Source organism: Struthio camelus, chromosome 22 (genome assembly GCF_040807025.1).
Source record: "Struthio camelus isolate bStrCam1 chromosome 22, bStrCam1.hap1, whole genome shotgun sequence".
NCBI lineage: Eukaryota > Metazoa > Chordata > Aves > Struthioniformes > Struthionidae > Struthio > Struthio camelus.
Genome location: NC_090963.1, coordinates 2,703,638 through 2,727,177, shown reverse-complemented (window position 1 = coordinate 2,727,177; position 23,540 = coordinate 2,703,638). Strand labels below are relative to the sequence as shown.

At 56.6% G+C, this 23,540-nt stretch overlaps 3 protein-coding genes across 10 annotated transcripts in view; all 3 read left to right on the top strand.

The window, feature by feature from the left end:
- Positions 1-740: 740 nt before the first annotated feature.
- On the top strand, positions 741-3,178 carry HSPB2 (heat shock protein family B (small) member 2). Its single transcript, XM_009670237.2, has 2 exons — positions 741-1,040; positions 2,177-3,178. Exons 1-2 carry the CDS (start codon positions 947-949, stop codon positions 2,656-2,658), a joined length of 576 nt encoding a protein of 191 aa, XP_009668532.1. The 5' UTR covers positions 741-946; the 3' UTR covers positions 2,659-3,178.
- Positions 3,179-6,319: 3,141 nt separating this feature from the next.
- On the top strand, positions 6,320-15,416 carry C22H11orf52 (chromosome 22 C11orf52 homolog). Of its 2 annotated transcripts, none has more exons than XM_009670220.2 (4): positions 6,320-7,000; positions 11,305-11,345; positions 12,124-12,170; positions 12,530-15,415. In XM_009670220.2, exons 1-4 carry the CDS (start codon positions 6,969-6,971, stop codon positions 12,764-12,766), a joined length of 357 nt encoding a protein of 118 aa, XP_009668515.2. In that variant the 5' UTR covers positions 6,320-6,968; the 3' UTR covers positions 12,767-15,415. The 2 variants fall into 2 exon arrangements, with proteins under 2 accessions (XP_009668515.2, XP_068773034.1); XM_068916933.1 differs by lacking the exon at positions 6,320-7,000 and adding an exon at positions 7,110-9,063 and having other exon boundaries at positions 12,530-15,416.
- Positions 15,417-15,759: 343 nt separating this feature from the next.
- DIXDC1 (DIX domain containing 1) overlaps positions 15,760-23,540 on the top strand; it is a 45,806-nt gene continuing 38,025 nt past the window's right edge. For 2 of the 7 annotated variants that reach the window (XM_009670218.2, XM_068917033.1), the window contains exon 1: positions 21,708-22,052. In XM_009670218.2, coding sequence (XP_009668513.1) covers positions 21,993-22,052 — 60 coding nt within the window. In that variant the 5' untranslated portion in view covers positions 21,708-21,992. Of the gene's footprint in view, positions 15,834-18,090; positions 18,216-21,617; positions 22,053-23,540 lie in introns of those variants that run through there. The other 5 variants (XM_068917031.1, XM_068917032.1, XM_068917034.1 and 2 more) reach the window with 5 other exon arrangements.

Here is a 23,540-nt window from a genome sequence, read left to right as displayed (position 1 = left end):
ACTCAAATACAGGTTACTGGCTCAGCGGCACATCCTTCTTGCTGCTAGCACCACTGGTCCCTTGCGCAGGGCTCTGGCCCTCTTCCTTTCAACTTGCCTGCTGGACTGGGGAGCGGCTTTCTCTCTGCGCAACAGCCCGGGCCGTAAATGCCTCCTCCAGTTCCACATTACATCAACGGCAGAGCACCCGCTCTCTCCTGCTGCGGGGACGTGGACTCAGGGCGATCTCTGGTTTCAGGGTATAAGGAGCTTAGTGAGGACTATCCCTCCCAGTTCAGTAAAACTGGACCTATGCCAAATTCAGCTCCCCAGTTAACTGAGGGTCCCTGCCTTGGGCATTTCTCCAGGTCTCATCACACAATGCCGAAGCCCAGGACCAGGTGGACCGCCATCTCCAGCAGCACCGTCTGGGTTGTGGAGGTGCTGGTAGAGGGATCTGGATCCCGTCTAGGCCAGCTTAACCTGGGCTAGTTTAACCTGCAGGACCTTAGCGCTCGCAGGAACAAAAGGCTCGTGCCTCCACGCGGCTCCTGGGAAAACCAAGCTCCTCTGTAGGGCATAGGATGGGTAGGCAGCGGTGCCCAGCATCCAGCCGGCTCTCCCCCGCTCCACGGCCTCCCCCAGCTCGCCCCCTCGCCACCCGGCCCCGCTCGGCGGCCCGCTTGCCTCCGCACGCCCTGCTCAAGGAGCAGATCCCAGGGGAGGCGCAGGATTTTCGCCAGGCACCCCCGCCTGCGGCAGTGCCTGGACTCCCCGCAGGAATGCAGCAAGGAGCTTCCCTCGTCACCCTGGCGAGGCGTCTCTGGGCCTGTGTGCGCGGCTATTTTGGTCCGTCTTTTTATCACACACTCCTCCCTGTGGAATTCACCCCATTAAAGCCTTGCAATCTGCAGCCTTCACTCTCAGCGGCAGCGAGCGCTCGCAAGGTCCCCGTCCCGGAGGCACCATGGCTGCACGGACCGTCCCCCACGCCTACCCCATGAGTTCGGAGTACGAGTTTGCCAGCCCCAGCAAGATCTACGACCAGAACTTCGGGGAAGGTAAGGAGGAAGCCGGCGTCTTCCCGGCACCTTTCCGTCCTCCGAGGCAGGAGAGCCGGCAGAGTCCCTCTGGAGGGATTCACCTCCAGAGCGGGCCAGCGAGGCTGGAGCCAAGGGAGCTGCGGAGCGCAGGAACCCAGGTCAGATCAGGGGGCACATCTGGAGAGTGCCTCTGCCGGTTCGCTTCCCTCCATCCCTGCCTCGTTCCTCTCCTCCCCTCCCTCACACCCCCACCTTGCTGGCCTTCGTGCGCATGCTGTGCAAACACGGAGCGAAACGCCCTGCTGCAACCCTTCTACATGTCGGGCTGCCGTCCCCCGGCAGCCCCCGGGTGCCTCGTGCCCCACGCTAACCCCAGCAGAAGGCCGTACGGTCACAAGGCTGCGCAGGACCTGCCTCCATGCTCTCCTTCGCTAATAAGGGATGGCTGAGCGGAGACCCCCCACCTGCCCACCTCCCTGCCCCAGCTGCTGTGAGCAGCCGCCGGGCAGAGCTCCTGAGCAGAAGGGCCACTGCCACAGTGCCAGGGGCAGGGATGAAAATTAGGCCCTTTTGGAAAGTGCTAGTGCAGGGAGGGGTTTTTGCAGCCGGGGGCAGTGGAGAAAAGCTGAGCTGGGGTGTTGAGCACAAAGCCCGGCAGCGGCTGGCAGCGGGGAAGGAATGTGGGCAGCAGCAGAACCATTCAGCACCCGCACAACAGCGTGAAAAGGCAAAAAGCCCCAAGAAAAGCCCCCCAGACAATGGCACACAAAAGGGCTTTAGTTCCTCGGCCCAATTTCTTCACCGTCAGCGTTTTCCGTGCCCAGCCCTGCGCCTGGCTCCGCAGAGCACCCAGCGCACCTACCAGTCCCTCCCTGCCCGGCCGGCAAACACCCGAGAGCTGGCCACCAGCCCTTGGCTGCCTGGCGGGAGGTGGTGGCCGGCCGGCGGCTGGCCCCAAGCATGTGCTTTGGAGACACAAAGGCAGGAACAGCTGGAGATTCGCTCCCTTTTGTGCAGCTGGTGCAGCTGCAAAACCAAGGAACCTGTTTGCCACATCCCAGCCTCCTCCTGTCCCCATCACATCTGCTGCCAACCATCCTCCTCCCACTCCTTCCCCTGGGAACCCCATGCTCCTCACTGGGTCTCACTTTCAGGTGTGTCCCCATGTGAGATTTTAGCTCCTGCCCTGTATCATGGCTACTACATCAGGCCTCGGATCAACAAGCAGCTGGATCGAGGCACCTCCGAGATCAGCCTCAACGACCACAAATTCCAGGTGTTCCTGGATGTCTGTCACTTCTTGCCGGATGAGCTCACTGTCCGCACCGTGGACAACCTGCTGGAGGTGATGGGGCAGCACCCGCAAAAGTCTGACCGTCACGGCTTCATCTCCCGAGAGTTCACCAGGACCTACATCCTCCCGCTGGATGTCGACCCCTTGCTGGTGAGAGCCACCTTGTCCCATGACGGCATCTTAAGTATTGTGGCTCCTCGGACCGGGAAGGAGGTGAAGGCCAGAGTCAACGAGGTGAAGATAACCCACCAGAAGCAGCCGGAGGGCAAGGAAGAACAGCCCAAGGAGGAACAGCCCAAGGAGGAACAGTCCAAGGAAGAGAAAGAGAAAGAAGAATCCTAAAAGTCCCAGAGCTGGGCTGGAGCAGGGGGTGGGGGGGATGTCTCAGTGCCAGACCCCTATTTCTCACCACCAGTGCTTAGCAGAGGCGTGAGACCGGAGAGGTGCCCGTGCCAGACTCCTGCTTCTGAAGGCTGCTGGTTGGAAAAAGGGGCTTGGAATTGAAAAAAGAGGGGAACTGAAATGTTAGTGTGGGGAACTGTCATGTAAGTTTTCTCCTAGGTCAAGTGCCCGCTGAGCACCGTGCAGGGTGGTGCTCTTTGCCCATCCCAGATCGCAAGGGTCACTCTTAGGCGAGACAGCCAGGCTGCATCGCTGCAGACTGAAACAGCTGCTGTGCTCCAGCCTGGAAGGAGCTGCTCTTCCAGGGTGCCGGGAAGAGGGAAGGGGTGCTCCCGGCACCTCACTCCCGGGCCGGCCGCCGACCGCTGCGGACAGTGCTGGAGATGGAAGGTGCGTGCCTCTCTGCAGAAGTGCCCACAGCTCTCAGGACGAAAGAGGAATAAATCTGACTCTGACCTTCTCTTCTTTGCCTCAGATTCATATTGCTTCTGGCCAAGTCACTGTGCAGTGGAGAGCATGGATGGCGCCTGAGCTGCTCCTGAGGCGCTGAGCGGAGCAGCGGGCAGCTCCCGCTGCGCGTGGCTGTCGAAATGGCACCAAGGGGGACTTGGAGGGCAGCCCAAGGGAGCCCTGCCATCGTCCCTGCCCGCTCCAGCACAGCCAGGGTCATTCACCCCTGCAGGGAGCCTGCGGCAGGCAGGAACCTCTGGGAGGAAAGGCTGAGGGCGACGGGCTCTTGGAGGCTCACTGTGCGTGTGCCGGCACCTGGCTGGCGCCCCGGCGCTCTCCGGGGAGTCGCAGAGCGGGTGAACGTGGCCCCCTTTGCAGGCGCCGTGATGCTCAGGGCGCATGAGGAACGTCTCCCCGGTCTTGCGCTACCCGGCCAGGGATGGCGTGCGCGACCGATGGCTGCAGCTGCCGCCCCGGCTGGCCCCGAGGCTCAGCCGGTGCCTGTCTCGATCCCCGTCAGTGCCAATCAAAGCAGCTAAAACGCTGTGTCACTGACCAAATATGGGGGGCCCTGGCACGCCGCAGCGCAGCCCTCCCATGGGGGAGAGAGCAGGCTCCCAGGCCGCGGCGGGGGCTCGGGGAGCATCGCTCTCGGCCCGCTGGGAGCTGCTCTGCTGGCCCTGAGCGCTGCCCCCGTGAAGAAACAGGGCCAGAAACGCCCCACGCAGGAGCCTGCCCCATGCAGCCTGCCTCCTGGCTTGCTCAAGCACCGGTATAAGGCTGCTCTTTCGCTCTCGCCAGGCAAGGCAGCACCCAGACCAGAGCGAACCGCTGTGCAGCTATTTTCTGCTCCTCGGGGCCCCTGCCAGCAATGAGGACTGAAGTGAAATTAAGAGCAGCCCTGAGGGCCTTGCCAGCCCCGGGAGAGAGGGAGCGGGAGGGCGGCAAAGCCTCCGTCCCACCCCGGTCTGTACCACTGAGGGATGCCACACCAGCTGCTGCCAGTGAGCGTTTCAGAAGATGCTGTCAAAAGGAAAACCACCTGTACAACAGGCTTTGTCTGGGTTGTTAATAATAATCTCAGCGATAATACTGGGCTCCTGACTTTCAACGACCTGAAGAGGCAGCTCGTAAGAGCAGGAATTGCTCCTGCCAGTGAGAGCCAGGCTGTCTCTCTCCTCAAACGCAAAACCAGGTGAATAACCGTGGGTCCTGCCTGCAGGTCAGGTTTTACTTCCTTGAGCTCAGCTTCCCTCGCACCCAGCTCTCCTGTAATCCGCCTCCTCGGGTGAGCGGTGGTTTCCCCATCCTATAGGTCTGCAGCAAAATAATCAGAGCAATGAAGCAGGTTTTACTTTAAAAAACCAAAGGGCAATCTCTTCTCAGGTATTTATTTAAAGCTCCCAGCCCCGCTCGCCAGTGCAATGTGTCCCCGGGGCGCCGCGAGCCCAGGGACGAGCAGAGGGGATGGCTGCAGGGTGCACGGCTGGGTGTAGAGGGGGAAAGGGCTCCCTTGGCGGCATGGCGGCAGGAGGTCGGGTCCACGCAGGCAGCACGGCAGCAGAAGGGCTGCGTGGCCTGGGCTAGGGCTGCAAACGGCGCCGATTCTAAGGCGAAAGCGGCCAAATCCGTTCAGAGCTCCCCGCTTTTTGAAACGCCAGCTCGCTGTGTGCCTGTACCGCACCTACCACCGTGTGGTCCCATTCCTCCGTGTACGAGGTACCTGGCTACTGCCGCAATACAAATTAAGAGTCATTTCACAGTTCTGCTCTCCCCCTGGCTTTTTTAGCTCTGCCTCGGCTCTCCAGCGAGTTCCTTCTCTGCTCGCAGGCTCGCGCTGCGCCAGCTGCGCAGCCCGTTGCCCCAGACGATGTGCCTGGGTGCATGAAGCCGGCTGCCCCGCGCGCGATGCGGCGAGGGGGCCGGCACGGCCTGGCGTGCTGCAGAGGGCTGTGCCGCTGCACCCTTGCAGGCTTTGCACAAAATAGCGTGATCGCCCTGCGAAGCAGGAGCGCTGGGAGCCAGGCTCGCTTTTATCCCTGCAGACACAGACGGAAGAGGGAATGCAGAACGGCAGCCAAATGTTTTCCAGCTCTGCCAATGTTTTCGATGCCTTTCTGTCTCTCTGATGGAGCTCAAACCAGCAGCTCCAGCGTTTGTGTCAGGGGCCAATGAGAACGGGCTCTCAGCTTTTTTTTTCCCCTTCCTCTCCACAAAACAACAAAGCCCAAGTTATCCCTGAAATCAAAACAGAGACTGGCTCGCTAAACCAACAGTGTCTGTGGCAAACTCGGAGACACATAGTCTGCGACTTCCCCAGGGGACACGGACTCCTGAGACCAGCCGGTTTTTGCAGCAGCTGGAGAACACGGTCCTGCTGGGTCCGGGCCTCAATCCCGTCTGCCTGCCCCAGCCAGACCCTAAATCCTGCTGGGGCTCGGGGTGCCGCGTGCGCTGGCAAGCTGCCCGCCGGCCGCACGCTGGGCAGCGGTGTCAGTGTAAGACCAGGCTCTGCAGCTCGAGGGGCCGCTGCTCCAGGACTCGGAGGGCATCTGCGCCCCGCCATCCTGCCAAGGAGAGCCACAGGCCTCGCTCTGCGCTGGGGCGGACGGTAGGCGATACCGCGAGCCCAGCTGAGAGCAGACCCGGCCCCTTAGTCGACCGGGGAGCTGCAGCCTGGGACTGGCAGAGCTGGAGGAGCAGGGGGACCTGCCAGGGCTCCGCGTGCGATACAGCTCAAACCGGCTAGCCAGCAGGGTGAATTAAAACTTACCGGCTTGCCCGCACGTCCCGTCAGGGCTGTGCAGAGCTGGGGCTGACTGCTGAACCTAAGCTCTGGAGCGCGCAGTTTCTGCTGCGCTCACGCGCTATCTTTTAGCGTTGGGTGTCAGCTCTCTTACAGCTGCTGGAGGTCAGGGCCTTGCTGCGCCGCGCAGGAGCCGACAGCTCCTCCGGTCTGAAGGGCTCTCAGCAGGAGCTACAAAAGGCAGGCGAAAGACCGACTAATGTCCCTATCTGGCAGGCTGAGGGCTGAGCCTAAGGGCAGTATTGTAGCACTCTTAACGGTGCTACGTCCCTCGTGGGATCCTCAAAAGGGCAAACCTGTACTTCCTGGTCTAGATAAAAGACCTGGACTTTGAAAAGCCCGGACGCGCAGGAACGTGCCTTAGGTTACGTGCCCCCTTCCGTCTGGCCGGCCGCAGCGGAGAGCGGACCCGCGGGGCACCCTGCTGCCGCGCTTGGCCAGGGCACGGCCTCCCTCCCCGGCCCGCTCGCTCCCGCGCCCAGGCGCCGCCAGCCCAGGCTGCACGTTCCTCTGGCATCCCACCGGAGAGGAGATGCAGCAACAATTGGAGCACGAACGGGGCTGACAGCTCCCTTCCCCTCCCGGCCTCCCCTGCAGTGTCTCCTCTCGTTCCGGGACATTCAAAATCTCTCCTCCATCCACTTTCACCTCTCTGCCGGCATCCGCGGCATGGTGCCGGCCGGAGAGGGGCATAGTGGAGGGACAGCCGCTGCGGAGGGCAAGGCAGCGTTTTAGCCCCAGGGCTGAGCCCCGGAGGCATGGTGCTACCTTGCCCTGTCCTGGCCGGGCAGCAGGAGGGGAGCGCAGAGCCCGGGGTCCGGCCAGCCCTCCGGTAGATGGCACGCTCGGGCCTAGCGAAGCTCGCTGCAGTGATGGAGAGAAATCTGACACTGCCAGACACTCCCTTAGAATAGCCAGGGGCCGAGCAGGGAACCAGGAAATACAAGCTCTCCCTGTCCAGAAAACACTGCTGCTTCATGGAGGAGGGAGCGACATGGGCAATCTCTGCAGCTGCGGGCGAGCGTGGTGAGTACGGCGCCCGCCGGGGACGAGGGCGGCCGGCGAGGCTCGGGGCAGCCCGAGCAAAAGTTTGGGTGGACTTTGCAAGCTTTGCTTGCCGGCGCGGAGTTGCTGCCGCCCGGCTCCCAGCCCGGCACCTCGCCCGCTCGCAGGGGCACCCGGCGCAAGCGAGCCCCGGCGGCCGGGCGGGCGGCTGCCTGCAGGTGCCGGGGCAGGCGGAGGGGCTCCGAAGCGGGGACGGGAAAGGGGGCTTCGCCGCTGCCATCTCGCAGCCCAGACGAGCCGCGGCACCTCCGGGACCGGCAGCCTCGCGTTGCCGCAGCCGTGCCGGTAGCTGAGAATAGCGCGGCTCCAGGAAGGAGTTAGCTGGAGCCCCTGCGTGCGCCCCAGCGCTCTCCAGGCAGGTGCGCGCCCGGAGGTGTCCCCTTGGCACCCCTGGGGCAGGGCTGGCACCAAGGGCTTTGGGTGAGCTTCCTGGTCCCGCTCGCAGCGGCCCCAGCCCCTCTCCCTGCCTGTGTCTGCCTGGGCTTTATCTGCGCTCGGGAAACCCTGGCCACGTTTTTCAGATGCTGTTGGGTTTTTTTCCCCTAAGAGGGAGGATGCCAGTTTAATCCCTCCAGGCTCACACGGTGCCCTGCACCTCCGGCTTGCAGAGAAAGGGCACAGCGGAGCAGCATTCGATGCCAAGTGGAAATATTTGCTGCTCTGAGAGTGGTACAAGGGGGAAGAGCCACGAATATCAGGTGAAGCCCAGAGGACACGCTCTCCAGCGCTGCATTTGCTGAAGTATTTAAAAAACCATCATTGCTTTTCAACAGTTAAGAGAAGTGCAGCATCACCTAGTGGCTGGAACAGAGGAGCGGGGGTCGGGACGGCCGGGTGCTCTGGGCCCAAGCCCCTAGTTGGAGGGCAGGAACTCAGGGACGGGGAGCCCTGGGGCGCAGGCTGGTTGTCTTGGAGGGAGCTGCGTGTGCCAGCCCCGCAAAGCCGGGGACTCCTGAGCACAAGCAACACCGTTACAGCACGCATTGCAGGGGCAGCGCCGGGCCCGGGTGGTGCCAGGCCGCGCACAAACACCTCTGCCCACGGAAGGAAGCACGAACCCGAATTTGAAGGTGACTGGCCCGGGCAGGGCCAGCAGGAGCTCAGCTTTCTGCTCCCTTCGGGCAGCAGCGCTGCAGCAAGCCCTCTCCTGCCTGCTCCCCTGCGGCAGCGTCAAATGCTGCTCTCCCCAGGCTACAGGACGGGGGCTCCTGTTACCTGCTTGATTTTTTCTCCCAGAGGTGGCATGGAAAGTGAGAAGCCAGAGTGGTACTTCTGCTGCGGGCGTTGCAACCCTGCAGCCGCTGCCCTGCAGCGGATTCCTCCCGCCGAGGGCGAAGCTCTGGCCGAAGACGCAGCTCCCTTTTGCCCTGAGCAGCTGTGCGGGGCTCCAGTGCTAACGTCTACCTTAAAGGCTGTGCAGGGAGGGGAAAGCAGAGCTCTCTCCCCAGGAGCATCATTTCCCATCTCACAGGGGAAAGCACATGGGTGAATGAAGGGCCTGAGGCTCCCAGGCGCCCACGTGCTGCACAGCCGCCTTGCAAGGGCTCCTGACGAGGAGGGAGGAAGCCAACAGGAACGTGTTGTTGGTAACATGGGCTTGTGAGCACCTACAAAGGACCATGACTAACAGCAGACTGTGGTGCATTGAAGCCCCGCAGCAGAGGTTTGGACGATTCATAGCTTTGCCTTGGTGACAGAGGGGAAAAAATGGTACTTAGTTTTAGCTGAGGTGTTTCCAGGCATCAATACTGCTTTATTTCTGGATACTTGCTGTCTCTGCAGCACCCCAGCGATGTCAGCAAAGAGCTGGGCTTTCTAAATAAAGCTGAGACTTGCAACAGGGCTGAGGGGAGGCAGTCACCCACCTCCTCCCGGATGGAAGAGCCTCGTCATCATCACCGCCGACGTGTGGGCCCGGAGGGACATGCAGCAGATGGTGAGAGACTGAGGAGGCTTCTGAAGGAAGCAAAGGAAAGCAAATTTACTCACAGAGGGAAGCTACCGACGGGGGACTGTGCCCCCAGGTGTGGGTACATCCGTGCGTGCCGCCCTGCAGCAGACAGGTTTTCTCCCTTCCGGGGAGCGCTCCGGGCTGGATTATGCAGTGTGCGTGGATAGCGATGCATGGTGAGATTTCGGACCTACTGGAAAGCAGACTGGCATAGGGCTGAAATCCAGAAGGCGTTGATGTCGGCAAAGGGGTAGAAGTGATACAGGAGCAGGGAATACAAAGTGCATCTAGCAGGCTGTGAGTTGGTGCAACATATTTGACCTGGTTTCGAGCAAAAGGAGGGAGAGGTTTGCCCTGTTCTTGTTTCCCTTGCCACATCCGCTCTAATTACCGCAGATCAGGCTGGGAGATGCCGTCTCCTGCCTGGCTGTGACTAGCCTGCAGACAGCCTCAGAATAGCTCCAGCCTACAGACTGGCAGCTAACTCGCGCTCTACAGAGGCAGGCACTCAAAACAAGCAAAAGCAGCCTGGAAAGCTGATATTGGAACCTCCATCCCAGGAGAGAGGCCAGGGACCCCGCTGATCATATTTAAAGTGGAGCTATTTCAATTGCGCTGCACAACCTGCCTGAACGCCGCAAAGAAGCAAGGCGCTCGGGAGCCTCGCGGAGCCGGCGGAGGCGGGAGGGAAGCGCCTCCAGGCAGAGCCTTGCTGCCCTGAGCCGGGCCCCCTCCCGGGGGCAGCCCCCGGCTGCTCTCCGATGAGCGCTGGGGTCTCGGTGGCCGGCGGAGCCCCTGCCGAGCGGCGGGCGGCAGAGGCACCAGGAGCAGGGCTTGACCCTTTGCTCGCGCAGCCCTTGGGCGACGGGCTAGAGCTGGGCCAGCCCCTGGTTCGGCCCCGCTGCAGCCAGCGCGGCCACCCTGCCTTCCCCAAAGCTGCGCTGCCCAGCTCTAGCAAGGCTGGCTGGTTAATCATTACTGGCCACTTTGAAGGTCTCCAAGTTCTTTGCTCTCATTCACGCTTTTTTTTTTTTTTGTTGTTTTGCTCTGGAAGCACCAAAGCCATTATCGCACATGCTCTGCCCCGCTCACCCTTCCCCCTGCCGAAACCGCTTCTAAAAGCTGGCAGAGGCTGAGCTCTGCCGCAGGCGCTGCGTCGTTCCCGGCCGCGGCGGGGCTGTCTGGCGAAGGCAGACGCCGTGGGACGTATCACGCCCCTTGGGTACCATCTGGTGATTCTCCTGTCCCGTTAAAAAGCTCTAGCTGCCCCCGCTCGGGCACTGCCTGCGCCGCGGCAGAGACACAGCCCAGGGTGGGACCCTCCGAGGCCCGCGGTGTTGGCCGGCGGCCAGCGCCGGACGTCCGTGTGTGCACAGGAGGAGCCGAACAAGGGCTGGCACCTGCTCCCCTCCGGCCCTCCGAGCACGCTGGAACGATAACATTTGCTTCATGTGTCTGGCCCAGAATGTGACACGTCTCTGCTCGGCCTCCCTCTGCTCCCCTTGCCAGCGCCAGCCCGTGGGGGCTCCGCTCCCACCGGTGTTTGTACAGTAGGAATGAATTTGGCTCCTGTTCGCAGCACGGCTGGGACACAGCTGTATGTGGCCTGTCTCTCTCTGGTTGCACAGGTCCGGCCGAGGGTAGAACTGGCTTGGCTTATATGAAGAGCCTGGCTTGTTTGGCTTGGTTGTGTTTGGCTTGGTTGTGCTGAAGTGGAAAATTGAGAGGAGGAGAAACAATCTGAAAAATTAACTTAGCACAAGGTCTGTGCACAGCTGCTCCTTGGTCAAGGGGGCCAAGGGTATGGGACTATCAGAGCATGTGGCCCTAAGAGAAATGTTTTGTGCCAACCCAGAGCAGGCTCTGCACCCTGCGCCTTTGATTGTCCAGCTGTGGAAACGTGGCCGCAGAACTGCAGTGAAATCTGCTCTCATTCACTCTGATGTATGTGCATATTGGACAGCCAGACAGGGCTGAAAGGCAAGGAGACTTGGGGGTGTCTGTGGGGTACAGCAGAAGTGCCACAGAAGCAGGAGAGACATCCCCAGATCTTTCCTTTGGACCCTCGTCCTGCGGAAGCGGCTCCGGTTCACGGGGCGCCCCAGTTAGCAAGCAGGACAGGAGCCTGCAGAGCTGCTCGTGCAGAGCAGCTGGACTAGCTGGTCCCCTGCCGCAGCGTTGTTGCGGTCCCGTCCCCGCTGGGCAGCTGCCCACAGAGGGGACACCCTGGTGCTGTGCGTTTCGGTGCGTGTGTTACGCGACGGCAGAGCTGGGGCTGGGGCTGCTCAGGGCTAACATCTCTCTCTGATTTCAGGAACTGCCCTTCACCTTTTAAAAGAAAGAAGGAAAAGCAAGGTAAGGATACGTAAAACTGCTTTAGGGAACAAGCGCAGGGGGAACAGCTTACGCCTGGTTAGCTGGCATTAGTCAGTGCTGAGTGCGAGCTGCATCCCGGAGGCCGAGTTCCCCTCCCAAACTCTTTTGTACCTTACTTTCCTGGAGAGAAGTTTGACTGAGGCAAGAGGCAAGGTTTCTTTAAAACTTAAAAGAAAGGGTGTGATGTGCCATGAGACTGGCGAGGGGGAGGGAAAGGACTTCAGCATTTTCCTTAAAATGCCTAAGTCTCTCACCAAAAAGCATGTGAGCAAGGCAGAAACTGCATCACGCTCCAGCGAGAGCCGCAAACACTCCTCTGACATCAGCCCCCTGGCCACCAAGTGCGTTCGCTAAGTGGCCCACTTGTGTCCTGTGGCCTTTGGACCAAGCTTGGCAAAACATGTTTGCCAGACAGCAAAGGAAATAACAAAGTTAAAACTGGATCTGACTTCTCCAAGGGCCTGACAAGGAAGCTGTCTGTGCTGTGTACATCCTCCTGGGTTCTGCCAAGAACATTGCGGTCCACAGCATGTTGTCATCTCGGGAAACCTTATTTTTTTTTACCAAAGAAACAAGCCCAGGCTTTCTTCTCAGAGGCAAGCCTCAAAGTCAGGATTAGGGTGAGGATGTCAGATGGGCCAGAAATTTGATATGTTTCCAGGGGGGAGAGCCCATGTGCCAGACGCTGCATTTCTGCGTTCAAAGACGGAACAATAAACAGTTGTGTTAACCTGATCCTCTGGTCTTTCTTTTTCAGGAGCCAGAGTGAGACATGACAGCCAACAGCACCAGCATGGCAGGAAGGTAAACAGCTTCCTAGGGGTTTTTTGCAAACTGGTCACTGCAAGGACAGGGCTGACCATCACTTCCTAGGCTAGATGCCTTGGGAGGACACGAGGCAGCTTATTTAGAGCCCAGTCGTGTCATCCAGTGTAGGCTGGGACGGTTGTGGGAACAACGTGCATTGCTGCACAGTGGCGTGGGCTCTCATCCTTTCCGCCCGGCTGGAGCAGTAGGACGCTGCTAACACAGTTAGCCTGAGCCGCCGGGAGCTGGATGCTGCTGGGGGGGGTGTGCAGGGCATCTGCCCCGGGAGCGGGGGAAGCCAGCTGCAGCAGCAGCAGCCGCGGGAGCTGACTGTCCAGAGCTCTTTCTCCCTAAAGGCTCCGATGTACGAAGATGTCCCAGAGCTTCCTGTCTATGCCACCGTGAATAAGCCCAAGAGTGTGAAGCAGGACGAAAGCATTCATTACGCGGACATCCAGGTGTTCACCAAGGCCCGGGAGCGCTCTGCAGAGGAGGTGAAGAACTTGCAAATGCAGAATGCCACAGAGTACGCCACCCTCAACTTCCCCAGGCCCAGGCTGAAATACGATAGCAAGAACGGGACCCTGGTGTAAGAAGCTTGATGGCCCCCTTCTCCTTCAGCAGCGAAAGAATTTCACAGGTTTAGAGATACTGTAGACCCAAGCTGGGCTCACGGACAGATCACGTCTCCCTGAGAAGGTGCAGAGGGGCTGTGTCTTCCACCTGCATTTGGCTTTGGAGGACACAGAAATAATTATCTTCACATGAGAAGTAGTCTCCTGTCTGGTTCTGCTGGCAAAAGACACCTCTCCTCTTTGGAAAACCTGGGTCACTTCTGAAGCTAGCAGCCCATCTGCTCTGGGGCCCGTGAGAAAGCAGAACTGCTCCGCAGTTGATGAAGGCTAAAGGTGCAGCCCAGAGCTGCAGGGAGAAGGTTTCTGCTGTAGCTGAGGTTTCCCTGAGTGCTGCTCGGCAGGAAGACTTAGGAACACAGCAAACAGGATTAGATCCTGGGATTAGAGAGATGCTGCCACTGGATTTTATTGTCAATGCTAACAGAAATCGGCAACGTGCTATAGAAAATGAGGTGTGGATGATACCGCGAGGAAATGGCATGCAACCTCTAACAGTTTCTGCCACAATGTCTTCCTCCAACACCAGCCGCTGCACACTGCAGGCCTCAAGCGCTAGCTGCACCCGCTTTGCTCCAAGAACAGTGCGTTGTGGCCACGCACAGCACTCAGACAAAGGTCGGAAACGCAGCACCGGCTGCAGGGTACAGAGCAACTGCTTTTGCTGGAGGGCTGTACAGAGAGGCATCCTTACCCTAGCATGTGTGGTAGTGAGCAGCAATTCTCTAATTGGGAATGAAACAAGGAAAATTCACAATTTGCCTTTAAGGCAGCCATTTAAAAGCCATTGTCAGCATTTAGGGGTAGTTATCCAGTCCTTAGAGTACAGTAGCTGTTTGCATGCCTGTGCCACTGGGAATGAATCCTGGCCAACTCAGCGAGGGCTTTGGAGTTTTTCTCCACTTTTTTCTTCCTCTTTTGTATTAGCAGCTTTAGTTATAAAGCCCTGCAACACAGAGCTCATGCCATGTATTTTTTCCTGCTAACCCTCCCAGATACACATCTGGGAATCTACTTATGGATTTAAAATAGCATTAGTAATGCAGTCTAGCAACCTTCCAAAAGGCTTCTGCCACGAGACTGAATATTTTAACATTGGCAGCTGAACAGGGCTCCCCAGCCGTATCTTCAGACGCTAAATCAATGCTCGGCACATTCTGCTCCTAATTGATGGTCTCGATAGCTAAATGCAGAACGACCTGTTTATTGCCAATGTTTAAAAATGGGCATCCTGCTACATTTTATAAACGTACATCATTTTGCATATTATGGCTGAGCTGCATGTAAAAAGCAGGAGGCAGTTCCTGCTCACTAGGAACAGTAAAGGCGGCGCAGGCAGCGTTTGCTAGCGTGGAAGCGCTCTGAGGACCAAGCTCACCGTTCTTCTACCCGAACAGCTCTTTCCGCCCATGCTATCCAGCAGACCTCCATGGGGCTACCGTTAAGGCTAGGGTAAGGTTTGCAGGATAAGGTCCTTTATTTATAATAGACACAGTATTATGTTACTGGTAGGGCTAGTTCTCCCGAGTGCCAAGGATTCCTCTTCCTGCTCCTCCAAATCCCTGCCCGCGCTGCATGCCCAGCGGGACGGCCTGTCCTTTGGGCCGCGCAGGGCCGAAGGGGCACAGCCTTTAATGTTGCGAGCGGGTGTCGGAGAGGCACGGCGCTCCCCTCTGCGCGCTCAGTCCTGCTGGCCCGGCTGTCCGAGGTGGAGCCGGGCACGCAGACCCAGGCCCGGCTCGAGGCGGGCCTCCTTCCTCTGAACTGGAAAGGGGCACCGGTTCCGGGTCTAGTCCAGCTTTCCTCAGCGTAGGAAGAAACAGGTTTATGCCACTGGGTTTTTTAGGTATGTTATTAACCATGGATTACAGCGTAGCCGACGGGAGGTGGCCTGGAAGGTACCGAATCCAGCAGGTCGTGTGTAACCACAGCTGAAGCGCAACAGCCCATTCGTTGCCGCAGCGGCATTCCTGCGAAGGCTCCTCGGCGGCGCTGAAGCCCTTCTCCCCGAGAAGGAGAGCCGGCGCTGGGGACAGCGGGCTGCACAGGCCCCGAGCGGCGTAAATCTGCACATCCGCACGCTCGAGGCGGCTTTGCAGCGAGCATTAAGCAGGGACGGGGCTCGGCTCTCCGGGCTGCTGATGGAGCCCCCGGCTCGGCCGCGCTCGCAGCCAGCGCCAGCTGCAGCACAAACTGTCTTGTCAGGAGCTGCTCCCGCCAGCCGGGGCCGGGCCGTTGCCCCAAGCACGCGGGGACGGGACAGCGATTTGGCCCTGTTTAACAGGGCCTTGAAGGGATAAAATGTGAACGCCACCCGCTTTGGAATGACGATTGCCCTAAAGGACTCGTTTTTGCACTGAATATTAATGGATGGAGGGAGCGTACCTCCTGCCTCCCCCCGGGATCGCTACGCTGAGGGGGTTAAACGGGCGTTAACCTATCAAACGTTCCTCGAACGTCAAAGATTTAATGTCAGTTTTAACTAATAAATGTGCACTTTTTAGCGCGGTCATCCGAGCGGTTCAGGCCCGCGTCCCGCACTCGTCGGGCCGAGCGCCTGCACAGCCGGGCCCGCGGCTCGGCCCTCCCTTACGCTTTTATTTCGGGTTTTTCTTTTCTTTTCAGTGCGCATGCGGGACATTTCTCCCGGCCTGCTGCGGGGGAAAAACGTGGAGCCGATACCCGTTTTTCCCGGGGAATCAGCCGTGCTTGGAAACACCCCGCGGGAGTTACACTGTTGATGTGGGGGCGGGATGCAAGCGGGAGCCATGCGCGGCTGCCGCCTTGGGTCTGAGCGATGGGGGACAAGGAAGCGGGGCGACGGGACCTCCGCCGCCGCCACCGGACTCCGCGGGGTCCCGCCGGCGCTGCCGCTGCCGGGAATTAAAGTGTTTTTCACAGCCGAGAGGTTGGTGGCTGCCGGCCCGGCGGGGCGCGGCCTGCGCGGCCGGGCCGGGCCGCCCCCGTCGCCATGGCAACGGCAACGCGCCGGGCCTGCGGCCTCCCGCCCGCGCCCGCGCCCGCCCAGGTAGGGCCCGGCCTGGGCCGCCCCGCTCCGGGGTCCCGGCCCCTCTCCCCTGCTCCGGGGTCCCGGCCCCCTTCCCTGCCCCCCCGGGCTGCCCTGCTGTGGGGGATCCCGGCCCCCTTCCCTGCCCCCCCGGGCTGCCCTGCTGTGGGGGATCCCGGCCCCCTTCCCCTCTGTGGGGGATCCTGGCCCCCTTCCCTGCACCCTGGGCTGCCCTGCTGTGGGGGATCCCGGCCCCCTTCCCTGCCCCCCCGGGCTGCCCTGCTGTGGGGGATCCCGGCCCCCTTCCCTGCCCCCCCGGGCTGCCCTGCTGTGGGGGATCCCGGCCCCCTTCCCTGCCCCCCCGGGCTGCCCTGCTGTGGGGGATCCCGGCCCCCTTCCCTGCCCCCCCGGGCTGCCCTGCTGTGGGGGATCCCGGCCCCCTTCCCTGCCCCCCCGGGCTGCCCTGCTGTGGGGGATCCCGGCCCCCTTCCCTGCCCCCCCGGGCTGCCCTGCTGTGGGGGATCCAGGCCCCCTTCCCCTCTGTGGGGGATCCTGGCCCCCTTCCCTGCACCCTGGGCTGCCCTGCTGTGGGGGATCCCGGCCCCCTTCCCTGCCCCCCCGGGCTGCCCTGCTGTGGGGGATCCCGGCCCCCTTCCCTGCCCCCCCGGGCTGCCCTGCTGTGGGGGATCCCGGCCCCCTTCCCTGCCCCCCCGGGCTGCCCTGCTGTGGGGGATCCCGGCCCCCTTCCCTGCCCCCCCGGGCTGCCCTGCTGTGGGGGATCCCGGCCCCCTTCCCTGCCCCCCCGGGCTGCCCTGCTGTGGGGGATCCCGGCCCCCTTCCCTGCCCCCCCGGGCTGCCCTGCTGTGGGGGATCCCGGCCCCCTTCCCTGCCCCCCCGGGCTGCCCTGCTGTGGGGGATCCCGGCCCCCTTCCCTGCTGTGGGGGATCCCAGCCCCCTTCCCCTCTGTGGGGGATCCTGGCCCCCTTCCCTGCACCTCGGGCTGCCCTGCTGTGGGGGATCCAGGCCCCCTTCCCTGCCCCCCCGGGCTGCCCTGCTGTGGGGGATCCCGGCCCCCTTCCCTGCTGTGGGGGATCCCAGCCCCCTTCCCCTCTGTGGGGGATCCTGGCCCCCTTCCCTGCACCTCGGGCTGCCCTGCTGTGGGGGATCCCGGCCCCCTTCCCTGCCCCCCCGGGCTGCCCTGCTGTGGGGGATCCCGGCCCCCTTCCCCTCTGTGGGGGATCCTGGCCCCCTTCCCTGCACCCTGGGCTGCCCTGCTGTGGGGGATCCCGGCCCCTTTCCCTGCCCCCCCGGGCTGCCCTGCTGTGGGGGATCCCGGCCCCCTTCCCTGCCCCCCCGGGCTGCCCTGCTGTGGGGGATCCAGGCCCCCTTCCCTGCACCCCGGGCTGCCCTGTTGTGGGGGATCCTGGCCCCTTTCCCCTTCCCTGTGCCCTGAACCACCCCATTGCCGGATCCCGGCCCCCTTCCCTGGGCTCTGAGCCCAGCAGTACTGGGCTGGTATGGCACACCAAAGAGAATAGTAACCAGCCACCGCAGGGTTACGTTCTTGCTCACCTCTAAGTGTTCTTTAAAAACAATGATTCTAGCTATCCTTTTTTTTCCTACTCTGATGAGTCTATCTAAAGTACTCCTACTATTTTGCATTCTATTAGCTCTTCCGAACTCCCCCGCTTTTCCTTTCACCAGACTTTACTTCAGACTTCTAAAAGAAGACTATGCAAATGAAAATGTAGATTATTAAAAATTCTTAAATACAGATAAGTCAGTATGTGGAATTGTTTCCTAATATTATTTATGGATCTTGGGTCCTTTAATACTGAATTGAGTAATAGCCTGGTTATTTGACAGTAGGGAACAGTAGAAGTTGGCTCCTGCAAACAAACTTCCTACTGCCTAGCTTCTTTAGCTTTTGCTGAATTTGGATTCCCCCTTTACACACGTAAAGAAATAATTAGATCCTTTGTGCAGTATGAGCCAATGTGACCAGGAACCCTTATGTTACATATGTTTCAAGGGAATTCTGTCTGCTGTACATAGTTCACATGTGAAATAGGGCACAGAAATGTGTAACTTTCCCGAAGTCCTAGGACTGTAGCCCTTAAATATATTTTCTGAAGGCAATGAAAGAAGATGGCAACTTTCCTCCTTTGTTCTGGTTAAATTAAGGAGTTGCCTTAGTAAGTTCCCCCCCCCGCCCCGGCTTCTTCTCCCTAAGAAGTTTCTTCCCTTTGTGTTTAATACATTTGCTTCTCCTCCTCAGGTTTCAAGGAAGACAGAGCACTGGTACATTCATTCCCCTTAGCATTGACTTAAGTCGTGGCAACCACCATGGGAACTCTGGTGGATGTAGTTCACTGTCGCACGTCACAGCCTGCTGCATCTTCTGTAAGTTTTCTGGAGTCCTTACTGGGCCTGTCCTTTCTTTTGGATGCTGGCAGGGGGAAGAGGCTCAGTGACATGAAGGCATTGGTTGCATTAGGGAGCTCTTTCTGCTATTCCTGCAGTTGTGGCCTCGCATACTTTGGTTCAGAATCCAACTCATTTGGCCTTATTTCCCCACCCAAATTCTTATCAGTGAGATCCAAAGTGTAGCCATGGATCCCCCTCTCTTTCCTAAGAGCTGTGGAGAGGAACAGTTAGTGAATGTTGATAAAGTGTTTTAGAGTCCTTGGATGGGAGGCTTTAAGGAAGGCTTAGGTGTTTGTGCTGGGTGGTGCTGCTGTGACACCACGACAGTCACACTATGAAAACGTGAAATGGAGAAGTAACAGCAACATACCTTGCCCATGCTTTGACAGTAGGAAAGTACAAGGGTTATGCTGAAATTGGCCAGGAGAGGGCAATGCCACCAACCAAACTGACATCCTATGCGTTTGTTTTGAAGATCACTCACACGCAGAACAGTAGACGCCAAGGCCCTTTAGACATCACTGCCCAGTCCCCTTCCTTTTGGATTTACCTTCAGGGAATTTTAACAGTCAATCTTGAAAGGGAGAATTGTGAAGCATTAGTTTTTATTGAGAAGCCCTTTTGTTTGCTTCTTGCAAAGTTAGTGTTCAAAGGCCTCTTGTATGATGCTATAAAACTGAAAGAAAAACATGGTTCCTGCTACAAAAATGAGAGTGAAACACAGAGGAGAGAGATGGATTATAATTTAAAAAAGGTATTTCAGCACTCTCCCAGCTGCGTTTGTGTTACTGTTACAAACAAAAGAAGGGCCCAGCATGCTTTGCCTCTCAGTCGAGCCAGCAGAAATGGCCTAGTTTCTAGTCTCTGACATTCATATTGTCAAAATGAGGCAATTCTGTTTCAGAGATAAGAAGCCCCATGTAGAAGCAAATCTTTGATGACAAAATCTCTGATGGAAAATAACACTGTGAGCAGGCCTGCACCTGAACCTGGCACTAATGAGAACACCTTGCCCTTTGCTGTGTTGGTGTTCTAGTAGGTAGAAGGTCCACAATAAGGATGCAGGACTGAGAGGAAGCACCTGAATTTCGTGTTTCACTCCCAGCTTTTCTTGGTGATCCAAAAAGGCAGGCGGTGGAGGGCTTCTAATCTGAATAGTCTCTCCAATCCAAAGCAGCTTCTTCACAGCTCCACTACTGTGTTCAGCTGAGCGAGTCTTTCTGCATTTCTCAGGGATCGAACTACTGTATTATGGGTGACATATCTGGCTTTAGGTCCTCTCATTCGTACCAGGAAATTGGCACCAATTGATTGCCTTTTCACTGAGGCTCTGATTGGGGCTGGTGCCACAGAGAGCTTGTACTGGGAGCTTGGAATTGTTTTGAGTTTAGGTGATCAAATAGCAGTGTCTGACTTCTGAACACAGCCAATCTGCATCCCTGACAACCTAGAGATACCTGTCAAAACCTCACATAAAGCTTCTATGGTCAAATATAGGTTGCACAGCAAGCAGCGACTTAATGGCAGTCCCTGTATCCTGCTGTTGCCCAAATGCTTTGCACTCCTTACATGATGGAGTGCGAGCACTAATAGTAAGTGCTTCGTTGTTGCCCATTGCTAATGCAACAGGACACCTACTGAATGCCGCTGAGGATCGTGATAAATGAACTGTTTTTCTCAGTGTATCAGCTTATCGTGATTTAAACAATACCCTTTACAAATTAAATCCTGCGTGTGCTTCGTGTTTCTGTGCTGTTTGAACAGATTATCTCTTTATTCTTATTTTTATTTATTTTTTAAATCCTGTGAATTTGTGTCCTGTCTCCAGTGTAAAATCTGTGGCTAGGGACTGCCTGCCTATGGTTTCTCTCCTCTTCAAAGGAGAAGTACCAATATCTGGAGCCCGTGAGGATTATAAGCATATAATATTTAATCTGCCATCAAATTCATAAAATAAATTCTAAAAATAGAGGACATCTAACTGCCATCTGCCACCTCTCCGTACAGAGTGAATTTGATTTTACTTCAGTACATCCTGAGTTTATTTTTCTTTATTCCATAAATTCAAGCAGTATAGGGAAGGGTTGACCTTAGCATTCTCACCTGTTAATATTACAGATCTACTATGAATGTATATTTACTATGTAGCACTGAAAAACAGATAGTAAATATGACCTTTCTTTGAGAACATTAGTCAAGATACCATTGTAAAGTCCATAGAAAAGGCTCCAATGAGATCACTTTCTATCTGATGGGGAAGCCATTTATTCAGATTATATATGAAATTTGCTTGAAATTGCAAAAGCACAGTCTACTTGATTGCATTGTACAAATTGTGGATAACTATTTATTGCCATCTAATTAGCCATTTTGAGTCTCAAAGGCAGGCTGGATCATGGTGCGAACCATCAGCAGTGCCATCTCTCAGGAATTTTATGCAAAGCCTCACAATATTTATTATTTTGCTTAACAGCTGTGATGCTACAATCAATGATAACATAAAAATCCTAGTCCACACTGAATTATTAAAAGTACATAAGGAAGACAAACATGAATAAGTAATTTAAAACTCGTATTTTTGGGGGGGGAGGTGGCTGGCTCCTTTTGGAATGGATTGGGTTGGTAATAGTATGAATGACCTTTTGCTTGTCTTTCTGAATTTTAGCAGCATCTCTCCAGATGTGGTGGAGAGAATATTAGCATGATAAAATTCTGCCATTGCTTTTTCCTCCAGATCCTTCCAATACTTAGGCTGAAAAACATGTTTGTTTTCAAATGTGTCTTCTCACTTAGAAATGCTTGATCAAAACCAAATATTATGAAATCTGAAGGCACAGCCTGAATGTCACTGGACAGTACTTGTACTGTTGCTGTGTGGATTAGCAGCCAGAGCCTCTGGCAGAAGGTGGCTTTGGCCATTCTTGGAGGTTTTTCATGGTTTTTTTTTTTTCCCCTGGGCATTTCCTCTAAGATGAGGTGAAGTTTGAGGGATTGTCTGGAGATATTTGGTAGCTATTTTCTGGAATGAAGGCAATTATTATTGCTTTAGAAACCTTGCTGGCAATCGTATTTAATTCTATTTGGAAAGTTTTCTTTTATTTTTTTTTTTAATTCCTCAACTTATTTACATGGCAGCTAGAGTAAAGCCTGATACTGTGTAAATGTTACTAGCTATGCTGTAGCCTGGTTGCAGTTTCCTGCCTCTCCAGAGGTTGCTGAAAACGCTGCTCTTTCTTCAGGGCTGCTGACCCTTGGCTGAGAGTTAAAGCTGGAGGCTGTTCTAGTCTTCCCTCTAACTTTTCTAATGAAGCAAGACATCTGCTATTTGCCGTTCTCCTTCCTGCTCTCTCCCTGCCCCCGCGCCGCACAGAGCTCGCTGTGTTTGGTGGGTTTGAAAATCTCTTGCACGCAGCAGGTTCCGCGTGAGAACGATCGCTGGAAATAGGTTTCAGATGTTTCCCCAACTCAGTCCTGGGCCTGCATCTTGTAAGCTGAAGCGTTTCTATAGGAACCGTGTGACATCTAGCTTGCTACTCCCCCAGCAGCTCCCTCACGAGCATGCCCAGTGCAAGCCCTGACTTTGGCTCAACTATCCTGCGTGCAGCAACGGGCTGCGCATATGGGACTATGAATACGGTTCCTGATGAGCTCCAGCTCCAACTCTTTGTCTTTGGGAGGAAGAGGTCGTGCCCTGAGCCAGAGGAGCTGCCTTGCGTCCGCTGAGACCCTCGCCCTTCGGTGGGCTCGTGGAGAATGCTCGCCTGTTTGGCCAGGGGGAATTTACTGGATATCCTGCAGGAGGGCTTCACGGAGGTAAATGCATGTCCCAAGCCTCATGCAGACCTTTCCAGGGCTAGGCAGCCTTCTTTTGTGCAGCTTCTCTCAGGAACTGGTATGTCTCCTAGCGTTCTGAGAAACAGAAAAGGAGGAAATGAGCATGATTGCTGAGAGGGAGAGATGCTTAGTAACAGAAGAGCATACCGGGCAGCTCAGCCAGGGGTCTGCAAAACAGCAGTTCTTTTGAGGAGTTTGTGACTGTTTTACAGCTGATGTTTTTAGCTCAGATTTTTTATACTCTTTGCAGACCTTTTTATTCTTGTATCAGAAATACTATAAGCTGCTGTAAGGTTATGGGGAATGGATTATTTTGTAGCGCTGACGCCTCAAGTCTTGAGTCTAGGAGATCTCTGTGCCTGAGAGCTGTTGGAAAGTCTGTATACAAATCTGCTGTGTGGACACACACGGTTCTTGGGAAAGGCTGACACAGAGCAGCCTGTCTGGGTTGTTATTCCATCCTGTTCAGTAGGTTGGACTTCTGGGGAGTGAAATTCAGCTTGGTCAGGAAAATAACGTTTTTCAAGTGTTCTTTATTTGCTTATTCTGCTGTCAGGGAGCCAGGTAAATCATAAAACGAGGAATGAGAACTGCCAAGAAATTTTCCAGAGATGGGAATGCTGAGACTGCAAGGAGAGAGCAGGTTGTTGTTTGCTTCCCTCTTTAGGGTGCACAAGAAGTTAGTTGATTTGGACTCTCTCTTTGTGGACTTGGTACAAAATGCCAGGGCAGCCACTGCCTGCCTGGAGTTCATCACGCAAACCACGCTGGAGCACCATTTCGTGCCTGTAAGCTGAGAAGGAAGGAAAATTGTGGGGGCTTGCGCTGGAAGCAAATAGTGGCTGCTGTTTCCTTTCTCACCTGGTGGAGGGGATGGTCTTTTGGTGTGTTTTACTCTTTCCTGGAGCGCATATCCTGTTTTGGTTGTGTTTAGTGGTTCCTCGTCTGTGCAAGGCCCTGACACCATCTGACTGTGGAGCCCCCGTGCTCCATTCTTTACAGCAAACGCACATCCCTTCCGAACGTAGCAGCACCAGTCATCAAAGGCAAAACAAAAGAGGTATGAAACTTGAACCTCACAGCGTCATGCCAGCCACAGGTCTCCCTTTAACGCTCTGCTCAACTGTGTAAATATTCCATCCCCTTCTCTTCAGAGAACCTCAGTCTCGTTTTTAGCTAGCAAAGGTATCGCTTTAGTTCAAGTTGTAGAGATTTACAATTCCTGTTTTCGAGGGCATTAATTTCTTCTCTGGCGTAAGCTAACAGTAACCGTTATATTAATAGTGGGAACAAAGAGCAATTTTACATTCAATGCTAGTCCCACCCCGTCTGTCTGGTTTTACCCAGAGGCTGCCCAGCTGCCACGGTAAAACCTGAGATTCACCCTTATGTCTCTTACTTGGGATCTCTGCACTGGGCCACATCACGCGCTTTATAACTAAAGGCAAATTAAAATCAATTTTGCAG